At 49.0% G+C, this 15,262-nt stretch overlaps 2 protein-coding genes across 4 annotated transcripts in view; both read left to right on the top strand.

Moving 5' to 3' along the window:
• The first annotated feature begins 10,590 nt into the window (after positions 1 to 10,590).
• Positions 10,591 to 15,262, top strand: part of Bach2 (BTB domain and CNC homolog 2) — a 348,948-nt gene continuing 344,276 nt past the window's right edge. For 2 of the 3 annotated variants that reach the window (XM_031366453.1, XM_031366454.1), the window contains exon 1: positions 10,591 to 10,861. The gene's annotated coding sequence lies outside the window, so the exon portion shown is untranslated. Of the gene's footprint in view, positions 10,862 to 12,396; positions 12,500 to 15,262 lie in introns of those variants that run through there. The other variant, XM_031366457.1, reaches the window with a different exon arrangement.
• On the top strand, positions 11,212 to 13,135 carry LOC116088000. The gene has a single exon (XM_031366464.1). It carries the CDS (start codon positions 11,413 to 11,415, stop codon positions 11,806 to 11,808), a length of 396 nt encoding a protein of 131 aa, XP_031222324.1. The 5' UTR covers positions 11,212 to 11,412; the 3' UTR covers positions 11,809 to 13,135.

The following is a 15,262-nucleotide window of genomic DNA, read 5'->3' as shown; positions in this document are numbered from 1 at the left end:
GATGGCTCAGCAGCTTCTCATTCAGTATGAAACTCAGTGCTGAGTCCCACAACCACCCACTTAAACAGGGTGAGCAAAGTCAGCCCCAGCAAAGGAAAACACTGCACATAAGCACCTAGAAGAATGAGCTCAGCCAGTTAGCTAGTGAGCCTGCTCCTATGACACTGTGCAAATGCTCTTGGCTTCCCCCTGGATGCTGAACTCAGGTTGGTAGGCTTTTAAACTCAGGTTCCCAGGCTTTTGTGGTCACTGTTCTTACCTACCAAGCCACCTCATTGTCCCTAATATTCATGGATTTTTCGAAGACTTAATAATGATTGAATCTCGGCTGCTTCATAGATTTTATATAATCTCTACTAAAATCCCAAAGGTGTTTTTTTGTGTGTGAGAAATGAAAAAAAATCCACTCTAAAATTCATATGGTATTTCAAGGCACACCGTAGAGCCAATACAAGCTTGAAAAGAAAGACAAATTTGGAGGCCCCAACCTTTCTGACCCCAAATTTATTACAGAACTAGAATAACCCAAACAGAATTGTGCTGTCTAAACCAGGACTGCCTGGGAACTGGCTTTCACAAATACTGTCAAATATTTCAGAGCCAGCTTGGTGGGGCTGTGTAATGGGCACAGAACAGTCTTTTCAACAAATATCGCTGAGAAAACACATCTAAAAGAATGAAGTGGGGCCTTTACCTGACAGAATGCACACATACACACACACACACACACACACACACACACACACAAATACAAGCTAAAATTAAAAAAGAAAAACCTAAGCACTAACCCTCACACAAAGGAAAAAGTCCTTGGCATAAAACTGGGCAGTGATTTCTCAGGTGCAACACCAAAAGCCCAGTAAAAAATAGAGACATGAAACAGTAAGCGAGGTTACATGGACATTTCAAACTTCCATTTAAGGATGCAGTCCACACAGTGAAAAGGGATGCTATAGGGCGGCAGGCACATTTGCAAGTCATGTGACGAGTGTGCAGTCCACTAACACAGCAGCCTAATCAATACACGAGAAAAGGGTCTGGGTAGACATTTCTCCAAAGAAAATGGAGAAGTCCCCCGGCAGGTTCAAAAACACAATGCTCACTATCACCAACACCAGGAAATGCAAATCAAGGCCACGGCGAAATGTAACCTGTTCTAGTTTCATTTCTGTGGCTGCAATGAAATATTCAGACAAGAAGCAATGAGAAGACCAAGGGCTAACTTTGGCTTACAATTCCAGGCTATAGGCCACGGTTAGAGGGAAGCTTCAAGTGGCGGAGCTTGGGTTTATTGGCTGCATGACATCACAGTCAAGAGTCGAGAGGAATGAATGCGTGCCTGCTCGCTTGCTCCCTTGCCTACACTCAATCAGTTTCTCTACTATTACACAGTTCAGGATGTCCTGTCTCAGGAATAGTACCGTCCCCAGTAGCTATGTTCTCCCACATCATTTAACTAATAAAGTCACCCACCCCGACTCCAGACATGTCCACAGGCCAAACTTAGAATTAGACTGTTACTCACTGAGTCTTCCACAGGTGATTCAAGGTTGTGTCAAATTGACAATCAAAGCTAACCATCATACTACCTTATAACCATAGGACCACTACTAACACACACACACATACACACACACACACACACACACACTGCATTCCTCTGGAGGCTCAGTAGGATTGTGGGCTGTACTAAAGGATATGACAATTAATTGTAACCCATGATCTGGGTTCGGTTCCTTTTTACTTCTTTGAGTCCAGGGCTTTGTGCATGCTTGGGTAAGCATTCCACCAACTAAACTACATCCCAACCCCTTATTTTGATCTTGTTCCAGTAAGAGACAGTCTGGGCAGTTGGTGAAAATTAATAGGGTGTCTGAATTGGATGGTGGTGGCTTAGCAATGCCAATGGCTTGATTTATCAGGTGGTGATGTAATGTTGTTGCTTGAGAAAATGCAAACTGGTACATTTAGCGTTAGTGGAATCATGTTGACAATATTTGAAAAGGAAGGAAAAAAAATAAGGACAAAGCCTAGTGGCACATGTATGAAAATGCCACACTGAAATCCATGACTCTATACGCTCACCTAAGACATTAGCTGAGCAGTAAAATGAAAATAAATATTCAGGATAAGAATGATGTCAATGGGTATACATATCAAAAAGAGACAGAGAGCAGGCTGTAGAGATGACGGGTCAGAACACGCACTGCTCTTGCGGAAGGCCCCTGTTTGGTTCCCAGCACCTGCATCTGATGGCTCACAGTCACTTGACTCCAGCTCTGAGGATCTACTGCCTTCTTCAGATGCCAGAAGCCCTCCCTGTGCTGATTGGGGTGCACATACCACCCCTGTGCATAGTTAGAAATAACAAAAGCAAATATTAAAGCAGACAGAGAATGTGTTAAAGTGTTAGTCACCACAGTATCTAAGGGCCTATGGCCGTTGGATGTTTCACTCTTGCAGCCTGGCTGAACAGCTTTTCACGGTATTTCGACTTGTGTGTGGTGTGTGGGTGCATATGTGTGCCTGTGTACATGTATGTGTGCAAGTGTGTGTTTGTATGTAAGACAAGATCTATCTATATAGTGGTGACAGTATTCCATTATTGAGATGAATTCACAGGCCAAGCAGCAGGTAACATGATAGACATAAGATACACATTTTATCTGCCATTGAACTTGAAAACAGTAAGGTTTGAAATTTAAAATGATACATTGTTTGCTTAGATCTCCAGGATGACGTCAGCTTTTCTGTAAGTAACTGTGTGGGTTTATAGTGAATTAATGTACAGCATTCTTGGACATCATCACCTTCTGTGAGGTTAGCAGCAGGACACTGAACTTGGGAACTCGGGTTCCTTCTCTGGACCACAGCCCAGAACTAATCCTGAGAGTCAGCACAGATCAATCCATGTTTCGCAACACCAGACTTTCCAGCTTCAAAAAATTAAGGCTAGAGAAAGAAAAAACCTGCCAACCGGATCCTGCTGTTGACAAGACCTGGGGAGCCCAGGGTGCCAATGTGGAGGAAGGGTGTTGTAGACCCAGTGTGCTTCAGCCAAGGCCACCAATATTTGCTTCTGGTCAAGCCACAAGGCCCTGAATCTCTCCTGCATGTGAAACATGAAACCAAAGATGGCCATCTCTTGGAGTGTAGGAGTGGGTGGACCTAACTTGGGAACATAGTAGGACAGGCCCTGGAGAGCTAGAGGCAGGGGGGTCACTATTTTGATCCTGTGCTCCATGATGACACTCTGGTCTCTATTCACAGGGGGCTGAAAGCTACAGGTGGCCACATAGTCAGCTGTGCTGCCGGCACATGGCTGTTAGCACTGTTCGGGTTGGATGCCCTTGTGTAATTATATCACATAAACAATTCTTAAAAATAGATTAGAAACTGTAAGTATGTCTCATGGACTCTTTGGGGGAAATCGCTATCAGGCTAGCGAATTCAACTTTCCGTATCCTGTAAGAAGTCCTAAGTCAGGTTGAGAAAATAGTTCAATTTCAAGTGTATTTTTATTAGAGAATATCAGTGAGGCTTTCTTCTCACAGACTTAAAAATTGTCAGGCGTCTCTCTCTATGGCCAAACCTTTACAAGTTTCATTAAAGCAATGACGTAGGGAACCTTAAAAATCACTCAGTTGGTGAAAAACTTCTTTCTGAGGTAGGGACATGAAGAGATGGACAGGTAACTTACTAATGTGAGAAACTCAGGTATCACAAGAGGGAGAGGAACAACATTGTCACTGCTCTTAAGATGGAACAAAAGGCAAGTGACCTGCGGATGTTGTTATTTTGTTTGGCTTAATTCGAACTCAGCACCTTCTTTCGTGTTGTTTTTTTTTTTTTTTTTAATAGAAGAAAGCCAGCCAGCTCTCTCCCTGTCTCTCACATGCACCCTCCATTTCTTGGTTTCCGCTGTAACCCAATCAGTGTTCAAGCCTCACTCTGCACAGTGGTGAGTTGGACGACTCTGCTGCACCCTCAAAGTATGTTCGGTGTTTACACTCTTCAAGCCTCGCCCCGACCCTGGACTACTTCCGGATACAGGGTTTTCCACGTGCTCCGCACATCTTCCTCTACCTGCAGCGTTGATGCTGTGTCCACTTCTAGTCTCTCAACGCCCTCTCTTCCCCTGCTCAGGAGCCACCCTCAGTCTCAGTCTTCAGCAGTTCTGGTCTCTTCTCCAGCGCAGCCCCCACTCCCTTGCAGTGGGTCTCTGCACACGGACGTCTTACTGAGCAGCTTCTTTGCTGCGGGTGTCCTTCCAGGTCCCACTTTGACACATCTTCCTCCTGGCCCTTCTCTCTTCTCTAGCTCTACCTTCCTGCTTGCTCGGCTCACACCAGTGTCATGAACTCTGTGTCCTTTACACCTGTTCCTTCATATTCAGAGGCTCCTTAGTGGTCCAGATTTGAACTCTGAACATTGTTTCTTTATTATCATTTCATATGTGTGTTGTAGGATGTGTATATGTATATGTGTGAGTACACACATGCCATAGGGTCTGCAGGTCAGAGGACAGCTATCAGAAGATGGTTCTCTCATACTTGAGGGCAGGTTTGTGGTACTCTCTTCTGCTATGGTTTATACTACAGGCTAACTGGTTCTGGGCCTTCTGGTTGTTCGATCCTCCTGTCTCTACCTCCCTCTCATTTTAGGAGAGCTGGGATTACAGAGGTGTGCCTTTTTAAAAATGTGAGTTCTATGGGTCAAGTCCAGGTAATCCTGGACATTGGCTTGCACACCAATTGCTTCTACACAGTGAGCCCTTTCCCCAGCCGAAGTCCCACTTCTGATCCTGGTCCACCTTCCTCTCTGATGAATTGCCTTCTCCCTCCTCCTGCATCCTGGCTGGGAGTCTTCTTATTAAGACTCCTATCCTGTCTGTCACCTTCCATGTGCATGTGTCCTCTAAACCATGACCCTCTCCCATCTGCCTGTCCTGGTCCTTTGACCTGCTAACTTTGGTTTAGGCTCTGGGGCTCCAGCTGCCATTATAAATATTTCATGGAAAAATTCTAAGGAGAATTTTGTGCTGTGAGTAGAAGTGAGTCTTCAAACTGCTGGTCCATGTCTGCCTTTGTATGTCTGCACTCTGATGTTGATATTGTTCCTAGTAGTCTCAACTCAGTTCTCCAGTTCTAATGGAAACGGCCTTCTTGCATCTTTGACAGATCCTCCTCCTCTTTTAGAACCCAGCTCTGTTATCACCACCCCCAGGAAGCCACCCTGAACTCTCCAAAGCCAAATCAGTAAACAGCTGCCCTTTGTCCCAACTCAGACCTTAGCATGGTGTGCCGTTCATCCGTCTGTCATGCCACTGATCCGTGAGACATGGGCAGTTCAAAGAGAGAAGAGGCTACCGGCCAAATCTCCCGATGACTGTAAGTCAAAGTTTTGTCTTGATCCTAATTACAGCAGAAAACACAGTGTTCTCTAACTTGGTGAGCACTCGGTATTGTTCATGATGTGGGAGAAACAGAACAGTGTGAAGAAATTACACTCCTGGGCAGCAGCAATTCCTACAGACCCATCCACACTGCTCCAAATCAGGCACGGGCTGCACCTCTTGGCACTGTGTTTTCTTTCCCTCAACTCTCACAGCCTACCTTCCTCCACTAACTGATGACAAAGCTCACATCCTGTCCCCTGTGGAAACAGATTCACTCAGACAAGGGCTCACCACACTTTTCAGAACCATATTCCACACTCCTTCCTAGACAAATACACTACCTTCCCATTTTGTCAGGGATCTACTCTCCTTACATTTATGTGAGGTCCACTCTTGACTCATGAGCTTCTCTCCAGAAACTGGCTGTCTTGATAGCCACCAGTTTCTCAAGGGTTTACTGACCCACAATAAGCTCTGATTGCTCCTCTGACCATGTCCATGTTTTCCTATCTCCTTTCACAACAAAACTCATTTTATCACTGTACCATCCAAGCCACGGTTCATCTCTACCACCCACTCCTCTGTCAAAGACAGAAGGAGTCCATGTGGACACACACACACCACCCCCAGCAGCAGCAGCAGCAGCAGCAGAGGCTCAGCTAATCATGCTCTGCTTTCTAAAACATCTTCATGCACTTGGCTTCCAGCATATGGTACTCTCCTCTCCCCCATGGCTGCTGCTTCTCAGTCTCACTGGCTCGATCTTCCTAACCTTTGACCTCTAAATAGTAGATTGCTTCAGATCCTAATCCTCAAGTCCCCAAGTTCCCCCTACCTCTGGCTCTGTGTGTGTGTGTGTGTGTGTGTGTGTGTGTGTGTGTGTGCCTGTCTGTCTCTCTCACACACACAATTGGGACATCTCTCCTCAATTTTAATGCCTATATCTTATTACTTGCTCAACTTTGCCACTGAGCTGTCTGGTAGGTAGCCCAAACTAAGTGTTTAAGTTTCCCTCTGGCACCCACTCAGTCCTTCTGTAGCTTACCTCACTAAGTAGAATCTCCGTTGACTAAGCTGCTCAGGCCCACATCCAGACTTTTCGGAGTTCTTTTCTTTCGCATGCCACAATGGAATCTTCTGTGAGTCCAGTTCGACTCCTTTGTAAATGTATGTAGATCCCAGGTGTGGTCATTATTCTGGTCCCTCCTCCCCCAACTCCCTCCTACCAGCGCTCTCTGCTTCCATTCTTGACTTCCCTCTGCCTGTGGAACAGAATGACCCTGCAGAGGTGAGGCCAGGTTGTGTTTGCTCTCTGCGGAAGCGCCTGTAAACGGCTTTCCATTTTGCTGCTACATGCCAGGTTCCATATTCTGACCTTGTCAGGAGGTTGGGCAGGGACTTCCCCCAAGCGTGTGTACTCCTAGGGGAATGAGCTCTTCATAAGACACCAAAGGTTGGTCCAGGCTCTGAGACTGCCTCATCTGAAAGCCTGATGGTACCCCCCTCCCCCCCCACTCCTGGCCTCTTAGGCCTGCTACTCTCCTTTCTGTTCTCAGGCCCTGGGGCTCACTGGGTGCTTTTATCTCACAGAAGTGTGCTAAGTCTACTTTGCCCAGAGACCTTTGCATCAGTCTTGAAATCTGAGAAGCTTTCCTCCCAAGATGGCTGTAGGGACTGCTGCCCTCTTGCTGTGTTCACATCTCCACTTGAAAGGTCCTTCAGTTAAGACACTTACCTGACCCAATCATCTAACCTAAGAGCAGCACCAACACACACACACACACACACACACACACACACACACACACACATACCCTGACTGGCTATTGTACAATACAACCCAATTACATAGCATGGAGTTTGGCTCCCTGTCTCTCTGTCCCCATCCCAGTCTCATGGAGCTTGGTTCCACATAACTTCAACAACTGCTGAACAAATCCACATTCTCATCTCCTCAAAGCCACCATTCTCCCCAGTGTCACCTGCGCACTGTTGAGGTGCTGTTTTGCAGCTTAGCCTTACGTCCTACTATCATCAGGCTTGGAGAGAATAAGTGAAGGCCCTAGTTCCAGGAGCTCAGCTCAGTGGCGACTGAACTCTCAGCAGAGCTCCCTGAGGCAACTTGGCTCCTCCTGGCTTTGGATTTGGTAGTCTTGTTCTTAGACTTCTACTTCTTTCTGTGTTGACAGATTGCCCTGCTGTGTCTCCGTCCCTTAAAACTCTGCCTCCTGCTTTGCCTTAAGAAAAACCACCATATTGTCTTAATGCTACCAACCCCCACGGAGTGCTTTCCTCAGTCCTTCGCTCTGTGCGTATCTTACTTTATCTTTTAAAAACCATATCACGCTTAGGAAAAAAGTTCATTTTCAGGGTCAAATTCACAGGTAATTGTGGAGGGAGAAGAAAAGTTTATCCAAAATGGTTGAATGTTCCAGGCATGGGAATGAAATTGACCTCTACTCAGGTTACTGGCAGAAATACACGGGGAGAAAATCTTGCATCTGTTTCCCATTGTACACACCTAAAGGGCACAAGCCAGAGATTGGCCCGCAAGCAGGATGAAGGAGCTGAGGCTGCTCACAGCCTGACTGACCTCCATGGCAGTCCCCATCCAGGACTTAGCTTGTCATTACTACTTCATGGCTATTTCTGAGTGTGGCCTCTGGAGTTTACTTCAAGGAACTTCCTTCTAACTACTGAAAATTAAAACAGAACAACTAACTCCCTTTTTGTCTTCTTCAACATCCTGAAACACAAAGATTTTTGTCTTTTTCACAGCCATAGAAGGTAAGATTGCAGAACTGGGTAGAATCTCTGCAAATGAGGGTGGGTTTTTTTGTTTGTTTTTTAATGTATTTTTCTCTCTTTAAGCAGGTTGACTAAAGAACACCAATTAGTTACTGTTGAAACTCTCTGAATCTAGAAAGGAAAGGTATAAGATCAGTTTGCAGCAATAATTCCCTGCTCACCTCCCTTACATCAATGTCCCAGCTGTTCTATACAACCTAGTAGACACAGCCTGCTTGCTAAAATATGCCTATAAACATTCTCATTGGTTTTCTATGAACCTGGTTATAAAGGTTCTCCAGCCTGGCTCATATAAGAAAACATTTATTGATGCTATTAAAATGCATAAAGCTTAGCCCAGCATGGTATCACACGACTTTAATCCTAGCACCCAGGTAACAGAAGCAGGTGGATCTCTGAGTTCCAGGACAGCCTGGTCTACAGAGTGAGTTCCAGGACAGCCAAGGCTACTCGTAGAAACCCTGCCTCTTTGGTTGGTGGTTTAGTCCCTGGAAGCTCTGGGGCACCCATGGCTCCAGCTGCATATGTAGCAGAGGATGGTCTTGTTGGTCATCCATGGGAGGAGAAGCCCTTGGTCCCCTGAAGGCTCTATGCCCCAGTGTAGGTGAATGTCAGGGCCAGGAAGTGGGAGTGGGTGGGTTGGTGAGGGGGGTGATTAGGGGAGGTTTCAGAGGGGAAACCAGAAAAGGGGATAACATTTGAAATGTAAATAAAGAAAATACCTAATAAAAATGGAAAAAAAAGAAAAAAGAAACCCTGTCTCGAAAAACCAAATAAATAAGTTATTGAATTAAACTTAAAAATGCATAAAGCTTTTAGCCAATATGTGTTTGAAAGTATGAGGACCACCAAAAGAACCACCCATGGCTGCAAGAAACTACCTAGTAGTACAGGCCAGGATCAGTATTCTGTCCTTGCTGGGGAGTTTGGGTAGGAACTTGCCATGCACAGCATTTGCTTCAAAGGGGACAAGACCGGAAAATAAGACCAGAAACTCCAGTCTTTGCCTCATCTGAAAGCAGAGTGGGGTACCCATGAAACCGGGACAGCAGTTAGAAAAATAGCTTAGGCACCACCGTCCTCCTGCATGGGTCTCTTGCTTAGTTTTACACACAGACAGAGCTTTTCAAAACTAAGTCCTCAAGTGCGGGCGGCTGGAGCAACACTGGATGCTATCACAAGACTCCCAGAGCGATGCTTCCTGGCTTCCTCAGCATATGCCAGTGCCCATTTTACAGGGGGATTTATGATCCTTCTCTCAGTAGAGCCAGCCAAAGTTTTATAATCTCCATTAAAAACCAGCACCACGTGTAATAATATGAAACACTGCTCTACACGGGGAGAGGGGGGCAAGTTATAGGTGCTTAGGGAAACATGGCAGTTTCCTGGCCTTGGCGAGGGGTAAAGTTGCAGGCACCAGCACAACCACTAACACAACCCTACTCTATTGCAAATATATGTTCAACCCAAGTCTTAAGTACTGTCTTTAAATTTCCAACTACCACCAAGCCGTCTAACACCGAGCCCACGGTGACTTAAAGGGGGTAACAGCACCCTGACAGCATTCAGAGGGACAAGCAAGGGACAGCTGCTGCAAAACTCAGTGGAAACTGAGGATGGGAAGAGACTCTTCTTTTAGACTAGGGAATATAAAGCTCGTGAGGGTTGGAGGTCCTCCTCCATGGGGTAGGCCTTTAGAGGACTCTCTTGGGTAGGGAGCCACTCTTCTCAAGGCCCACTTCTCATAAAAGGGGTCGAGTCAGCTTTCCAGGGGTTCCTGGCTCATCTCGTTCAGCTCCTTCGGGGAAGCTGTAGTCAGCCCAGGAATGTCAGGTTCCAAGTCGGCTTCTCCCTTTGATGAAGTGCCCGTGGCTCTGGCGACCTCCCCACGTGCCACACTGGCCTTCTGCAGTTATCCCAACCCGGCTAGCCCCACAACCCCTGACTTTCAAGGCCCGGGCAAAAATAGGCGGAGCTAGGCAGTCGTCCGGGCGGGGAAGACCGAGCTCTTCGGGCCGCGCGGCCCGCACAAAGCCCGGAGAGCAGCGGCGTCCGCGGCGGCGAGAGGCGCGCCCCCTCCTCGAGCCAGCCGGCGAAGCGCGCGCCCGCCCGCCCGCCCGGGCCCGAGCTCGAGCCCCCGGGAGCGCCATTCGCGGAGAAGCTTACGCCAGTCACCCGGCGTACGGCGCCCCAGCGGCCGGGGAGGTGCGCTGGCCCGCTCCCGTAAAGTTATTGTGAATGGGGAGCGGGTGACGTCAGCGCCGAATGTCAACAATGTAGCGATTGAGAGTGTGGGCGTTCCGGGAGAGCGCGAGCCGCGCGGCGCAGCCAGCAGCCCCGCCGCCGCCGCCGCCTCAGCAGCAGCCCCGCGGCCGCGCACCGGGCTGCGGTCGCCCCTGCGCCCCGCTTCGCCCGCCGCCCGCCCCTCCCTCGCGGCCAGCAACCCCCTCCCCGTCGGCCCCCGCCGCCGCGCGCCGCTCCCCTCCCCCTTCCCGGACTCGGGGGGCTGCGAGCGAGCTGCCATGTGATGCGCATCCCCTCCGCCTGCTCTCGGTGACCCCCAGGACCGCCCACCACGCCGGCGGCCGGGAGGGGGCTGCGGGCTGGGAAGACCTCGGGCAGGACCGGCGCAGGACGACGAAAGTTCCCGGGAAGGTAAGTGCCCGGCCGGGCCGCGGGGGCCGAGGCGACGCAGCGGGGCAAGTTTGCACCGGGAGCGGGCGAGCGGGGCGGCGTGCGGCGTGGGGCCGCGGCGGGGCAGCGAGTCCGGAGGGCGAACGGCCGCTCCCCGCCCACAGCCGCCTTATGGCATTTTCTAGGAACGGGAAAGGGGGTGGGAGCCGAGCGGAGGACGCGGGGCGGCGGGGCGCGCTCTCCCGCCTGCCTGTTTACGGCGGGCGAGGCGGCATTGTATTTTGCTCGCGTCGCCGGGTGTTTTGGAACAGCAGGGGGAGGAGGAGCCCAGGGTAATAAGTCAGTCGTGGGGCGGGAGGGCGGGTGGGGAGAGGAGCGCCGCCCGAGCCGCAGCAGCTGTCAGACCCCACCGCCCTGCCTCCGGCCGCAGCCCGCGCTCCGGCCAGCCCGGGTGGCCTGGTCCCTCCCTGCCCACCGCACCCGCGCGCGCCCGGCCGAGCCGCGGAGACCGCCGCTCTGCGGCTCTGCGGTGGGTTCTGCGCTCAGCTGTCAGCCGCCGCAGGGTGGCTCGGATGACCGCGCAGGGCGCTAGAACGAGGCAGCGGGGATCCTCGGGCGCAGACGTGCCCGGGGGAGCTCAAGGCTTCCCAGAGGGGACACCTTGCAACCGCCTTCTCCCCAAGGTCCTAGAACACACATCCGCACCTGTGCGCCAGTCTCCGAACCCCCAGGGCTCAATCCCCAGGGCTCCACCCCGAGAGTCGAGTTTAAGGAAGGGACAACTCGCTGCACCTCCCTCGCAGTTCACCCACTCACTGGGGGTTCGGGAGCCGAGCGGCACCGAGAGGGCGGCGGGCGGCGCTCACGGACTACCCCAGGTGTCCGCGAGAGGGGACTTGATCCAGCATCTGGGCTGGGCAGGGATTTGCGGGAACTTAGAGGAAGCCGGCAGGGCGGCGGGTGTCTGAAGGGCCGCACACACCCCTGGCTCCCGGGGTCGTGGGCACATTGAGTCTCCCCAGCCCGTCCTTGCATACATGCAAGTTTGACAACTTGGGCGAAGTTCCTGTCAGGCTGTGGTCCGGGCGGTTTTGTGTGTGACCCAACAAGGTGCTCCTCGCGTTCCGCGGGTCCAGCCAGCCACTGCTGTCGCTGCTTCCTGGAACGAGAGGGGCTGGAGCGTGCCACCTCCGAGACCCACCTGCGACTTGCAGCGGGCTCCTAGGCGCGTTCCTGGATTTTCACCTTTGCTGTCTAGTGTCGTAGTCTCTCACTCTGTTAATTTCATCTACTGAGTGTATTTAACTAAAAAGGGTAATTACTTTGGATAAAAATGCTTCCTAGACTAGTGGGAACCTTGGCGGAGATGCTGCCTAATGAGATTTTTTTTTCCTTTTTTTTTCTTTTGTCTGTTTAAAAGTAAAATTAGAGATGTTAACTCTGATAACGGTTTTCTCAGATCATTAAAATGTAACATGTAGGAAATTTGCCGCTAAAGCTCAGGCTGACTAGAAAAGCTAAGCTTGAACCACCTAGTGCCACTCCTCTTGTAGAGATGACTATTTCCGCAAGGCAGCGGGCGACTTGCTTAAAATGTGAGGTCATCCCATCCTGAGCCTCCAGCAGCTTGCCAGTGGTCCGCCCTTTTCATTCTTGCAGGTAATAAACGTGATGGGGGGAAAAAAACATCTTGTTAGAATTAGTCTTTTCAATTCACAGTGTTGCAGCCAAATTGCTCCAGTGAAAAATCTGTCAGTGTCTCTATTGTAATTCAGTTTCCCAAGGAGCTTATAATTACCACAAAACTTTGTATGGCTTCTCGTGTTCTGTACTTTAAAACTATTGATCACCCACCTTGGCACTAATTGCTATTTTTTGAAACCCAAAGCTATTCAAATGAAGGTTCCAGAAATGAGATCTGCAACCATAAAATAGTCTGGTTAATATTTACATTTTGTGTTTTAAAGGGCTTCAGGTTTGCCACATGGTAATCTGAATGTTTGAATAAATTCTTCTGATATCGGTTCATTCTTCAAGTGGGCTGGAACGTCAGTCCGTACAGATCTGTTTTTCTCAGGTGTATGGTGTCTAAGTCCTAGCTAGATTGTAAGCACCCCTGTTAGTTCTTCGTGCTTTGTGTGTTGTATGTCAGAATCTTCCACAGAGCAGGAATGAGGCACAAAGGGTTGGAGGGAATCAAATAGCCCCTAATTTACTTTCAGTGCTCCCAGTGTCTGGGAGGCTGCGGTGCATTCTGGTTCTATTGAATTATGCCCTTTGACTCAGAATCTTCAGGCAATTCCCTTCCAGCCACTCACCTCTGGCTGCTGTGTGAGGGGCTTAATTATTTGCAAACTGCCTTGAAATCCCAGGATGAAAGGCACCGAATAAGTGCAAAGTATTGTTATTCAGATATGGAATTTAATGATCCATTACAGTTCATCAGGAAAATGCACTTTGCCGTGATGGGAGGAAATGTTTCCACCTGATGGAGGGTAATAATAAGTGCTTAAAAGTAGGTTCGGATTACAGATGAGACAATTAACTCGAGCCATGTGCTCTTCAATTTGTTGCAATTCATTTTGTGATCAAAGTGAGTTACAGGGAGCCAGATGGTCAGGTTCATGTTCAGATCTCTCTCAAGCCAGCCCTGCACTTCTGTGCTCACTGTCAGCACAGCCGATGGGATGTAGTAATTCATTAGTGATTGTGAACTCCACTCCTCAGAATCTGTAATGCAGCCTCCTGCAATGCCAGCAGAAGGGCCCGGGCCAATCAGCCTTGTTGGGAGCAGTTTAATTTCACTTGGATTAGCTCTTGCTTAGCATCTCTGGTACGGATCCAGTCTTAACAAGGAGGAAAGAGGCCCTTGGTCTCTCAAACTCTACTGTGGAGCTACACTGCTCTGGGTTTTAAACCTCCCTCGGATTTCAGGGACATAGCCTCTGGTTTGCTTCAAAGGCTGGCCTGACTGTTGAATGAGTGAGCCAGTGCTTAGGTGAATTATCTCCTTGCTGGTTCTCTGGATGGGAAGTAGGATGGTGGGGCGTCATGAAGAACAGCTTCAGAGGCCAGGACCAGGGCATCTGCACACTGCTCTGCCATCTTCTGCTCAGACATCTAACACCTCCTGCTTTAAAATGATGTCCTTGCCTCCTCAAGATCTTAAATCATAAACAAAGAAAGGGGCCTCACTTCCACTTTCCACCGCATCCCTCAGACTGTGCATCTGGTCCTGATGAGGAGAGGGCAGAGTATGGGAGTGTGGGGCAGCCACTTCGAAGCCCTTGTCTGCTGTTGCCAGGCAGGGTGAGTGTGAATGCAGGCTTTGTGCTGCCAGGTCCCTTGCCTGTTCCAGACTGTCATGTGGAATCCCCGTTAGAGTGTTGATGAGAATGTCTATAGGAACTTGGGCTGGGTCAGAGAGATGGCTCAGTGCATAAAGGCACTAGGCTGCCAAGTCGGACCAGCCTGAGCACTTGAGTTTGGAGAGCACCAATTTCTGAAAGTTGTTCTCTCTCTCCCTCCCTCCCCCCTCTCTCTCCCCCATCCCCCCTCTCTGTAGGTTAAATAAACAAACATCATTTTAAAGCTGCAGGTGACCTATTACTGAGTACTATTTAGTATACTAAAACGCCTTGTTGTTTAATATTTTCAGACTTATCTATTCTCTGAAGCCTGACATATAGTAGATGATTTGTAGGCCTCTACCATAGGAGTTGTCAAGAAACCAGAAAGGCTTGAGGACAATGGAGGTCCAAATAAACATCTCGTTCAGGAATTGCTACCTTTCTTCTTTTAATGGAAAATTCAACCCCTAAGGTTAAGTACTTAGTTCCTTGGGCACACTGTTACTGCAGGAAATAACCCATTGTTTGTGAACTGCCCAACTTCTTTGTGTTGTTGCTGACCAAAGTAGAGTAACTTCTTGTTTCATGCCTGAAGACTTACATATATGTTTGCACTCGGGAAGACTGATTACAACAGTAGGTTTGAGTTATTGATTGCTCATTGCTATGCTAGGATAGTACCAAGTTCTTTACCTCCATGTGTCTCACTGACTCCTGGAACAACCTGTCAAGTAGGCGTTGTGCTGGTTCTTGAGAATTGGCAAGTTCCGATCCGAACGTTTGACTGTCTGCTCGTAGAGCGTGCAGCCTGCTGCTCATGGCCTGCATCGTGCTAAGAGTAGCTGTGAATGCAGTTCAACACAAAACTGTAAATTTACTTAAAACCTTAGGAACATTTTTTTTTTTAGAACTCCATTGTGAGGTTCTCAACAGTGTACAGTGTCATGCTGGAATGTCAAAAAGTTGGATCTGCCTGGGGTTTGCTTTCCTGTCTGAAATACACAATCCTGCCCCAAGTTGATGACTGGTTGGCAGTATGGCAAGATCTGCAGAATACAACCTTAGCCCCCGT

This window comes from Mastomys coucha, unplaced genomic scaffold (assembly GCF_008632895.1).
Source record: "Mastomys coucha isolate ucsf_1 unplaced genomic scaffold, UCSF_Mcou_1 pScaffold14, whole genome shotgun sequence".
NCBI lineage: Eukaryota > Metazoa > Chordata > Mammalia > Rodentia > Muridae > Mastomys > Mastomys coucha.
This window is presented reverse-complemented; position numbering and strand designations above follow the sequence as displayed.

Excerpts from the sequence above, each read along its gene's own strand:
- LOC116088000 (XM_031366464.1), top strand. The coding sequence starts at position 11,413 with ATGACCGCGCAGGGCGCTAGAACGAGGCAGCGGGGATCCTCGGGCGCA.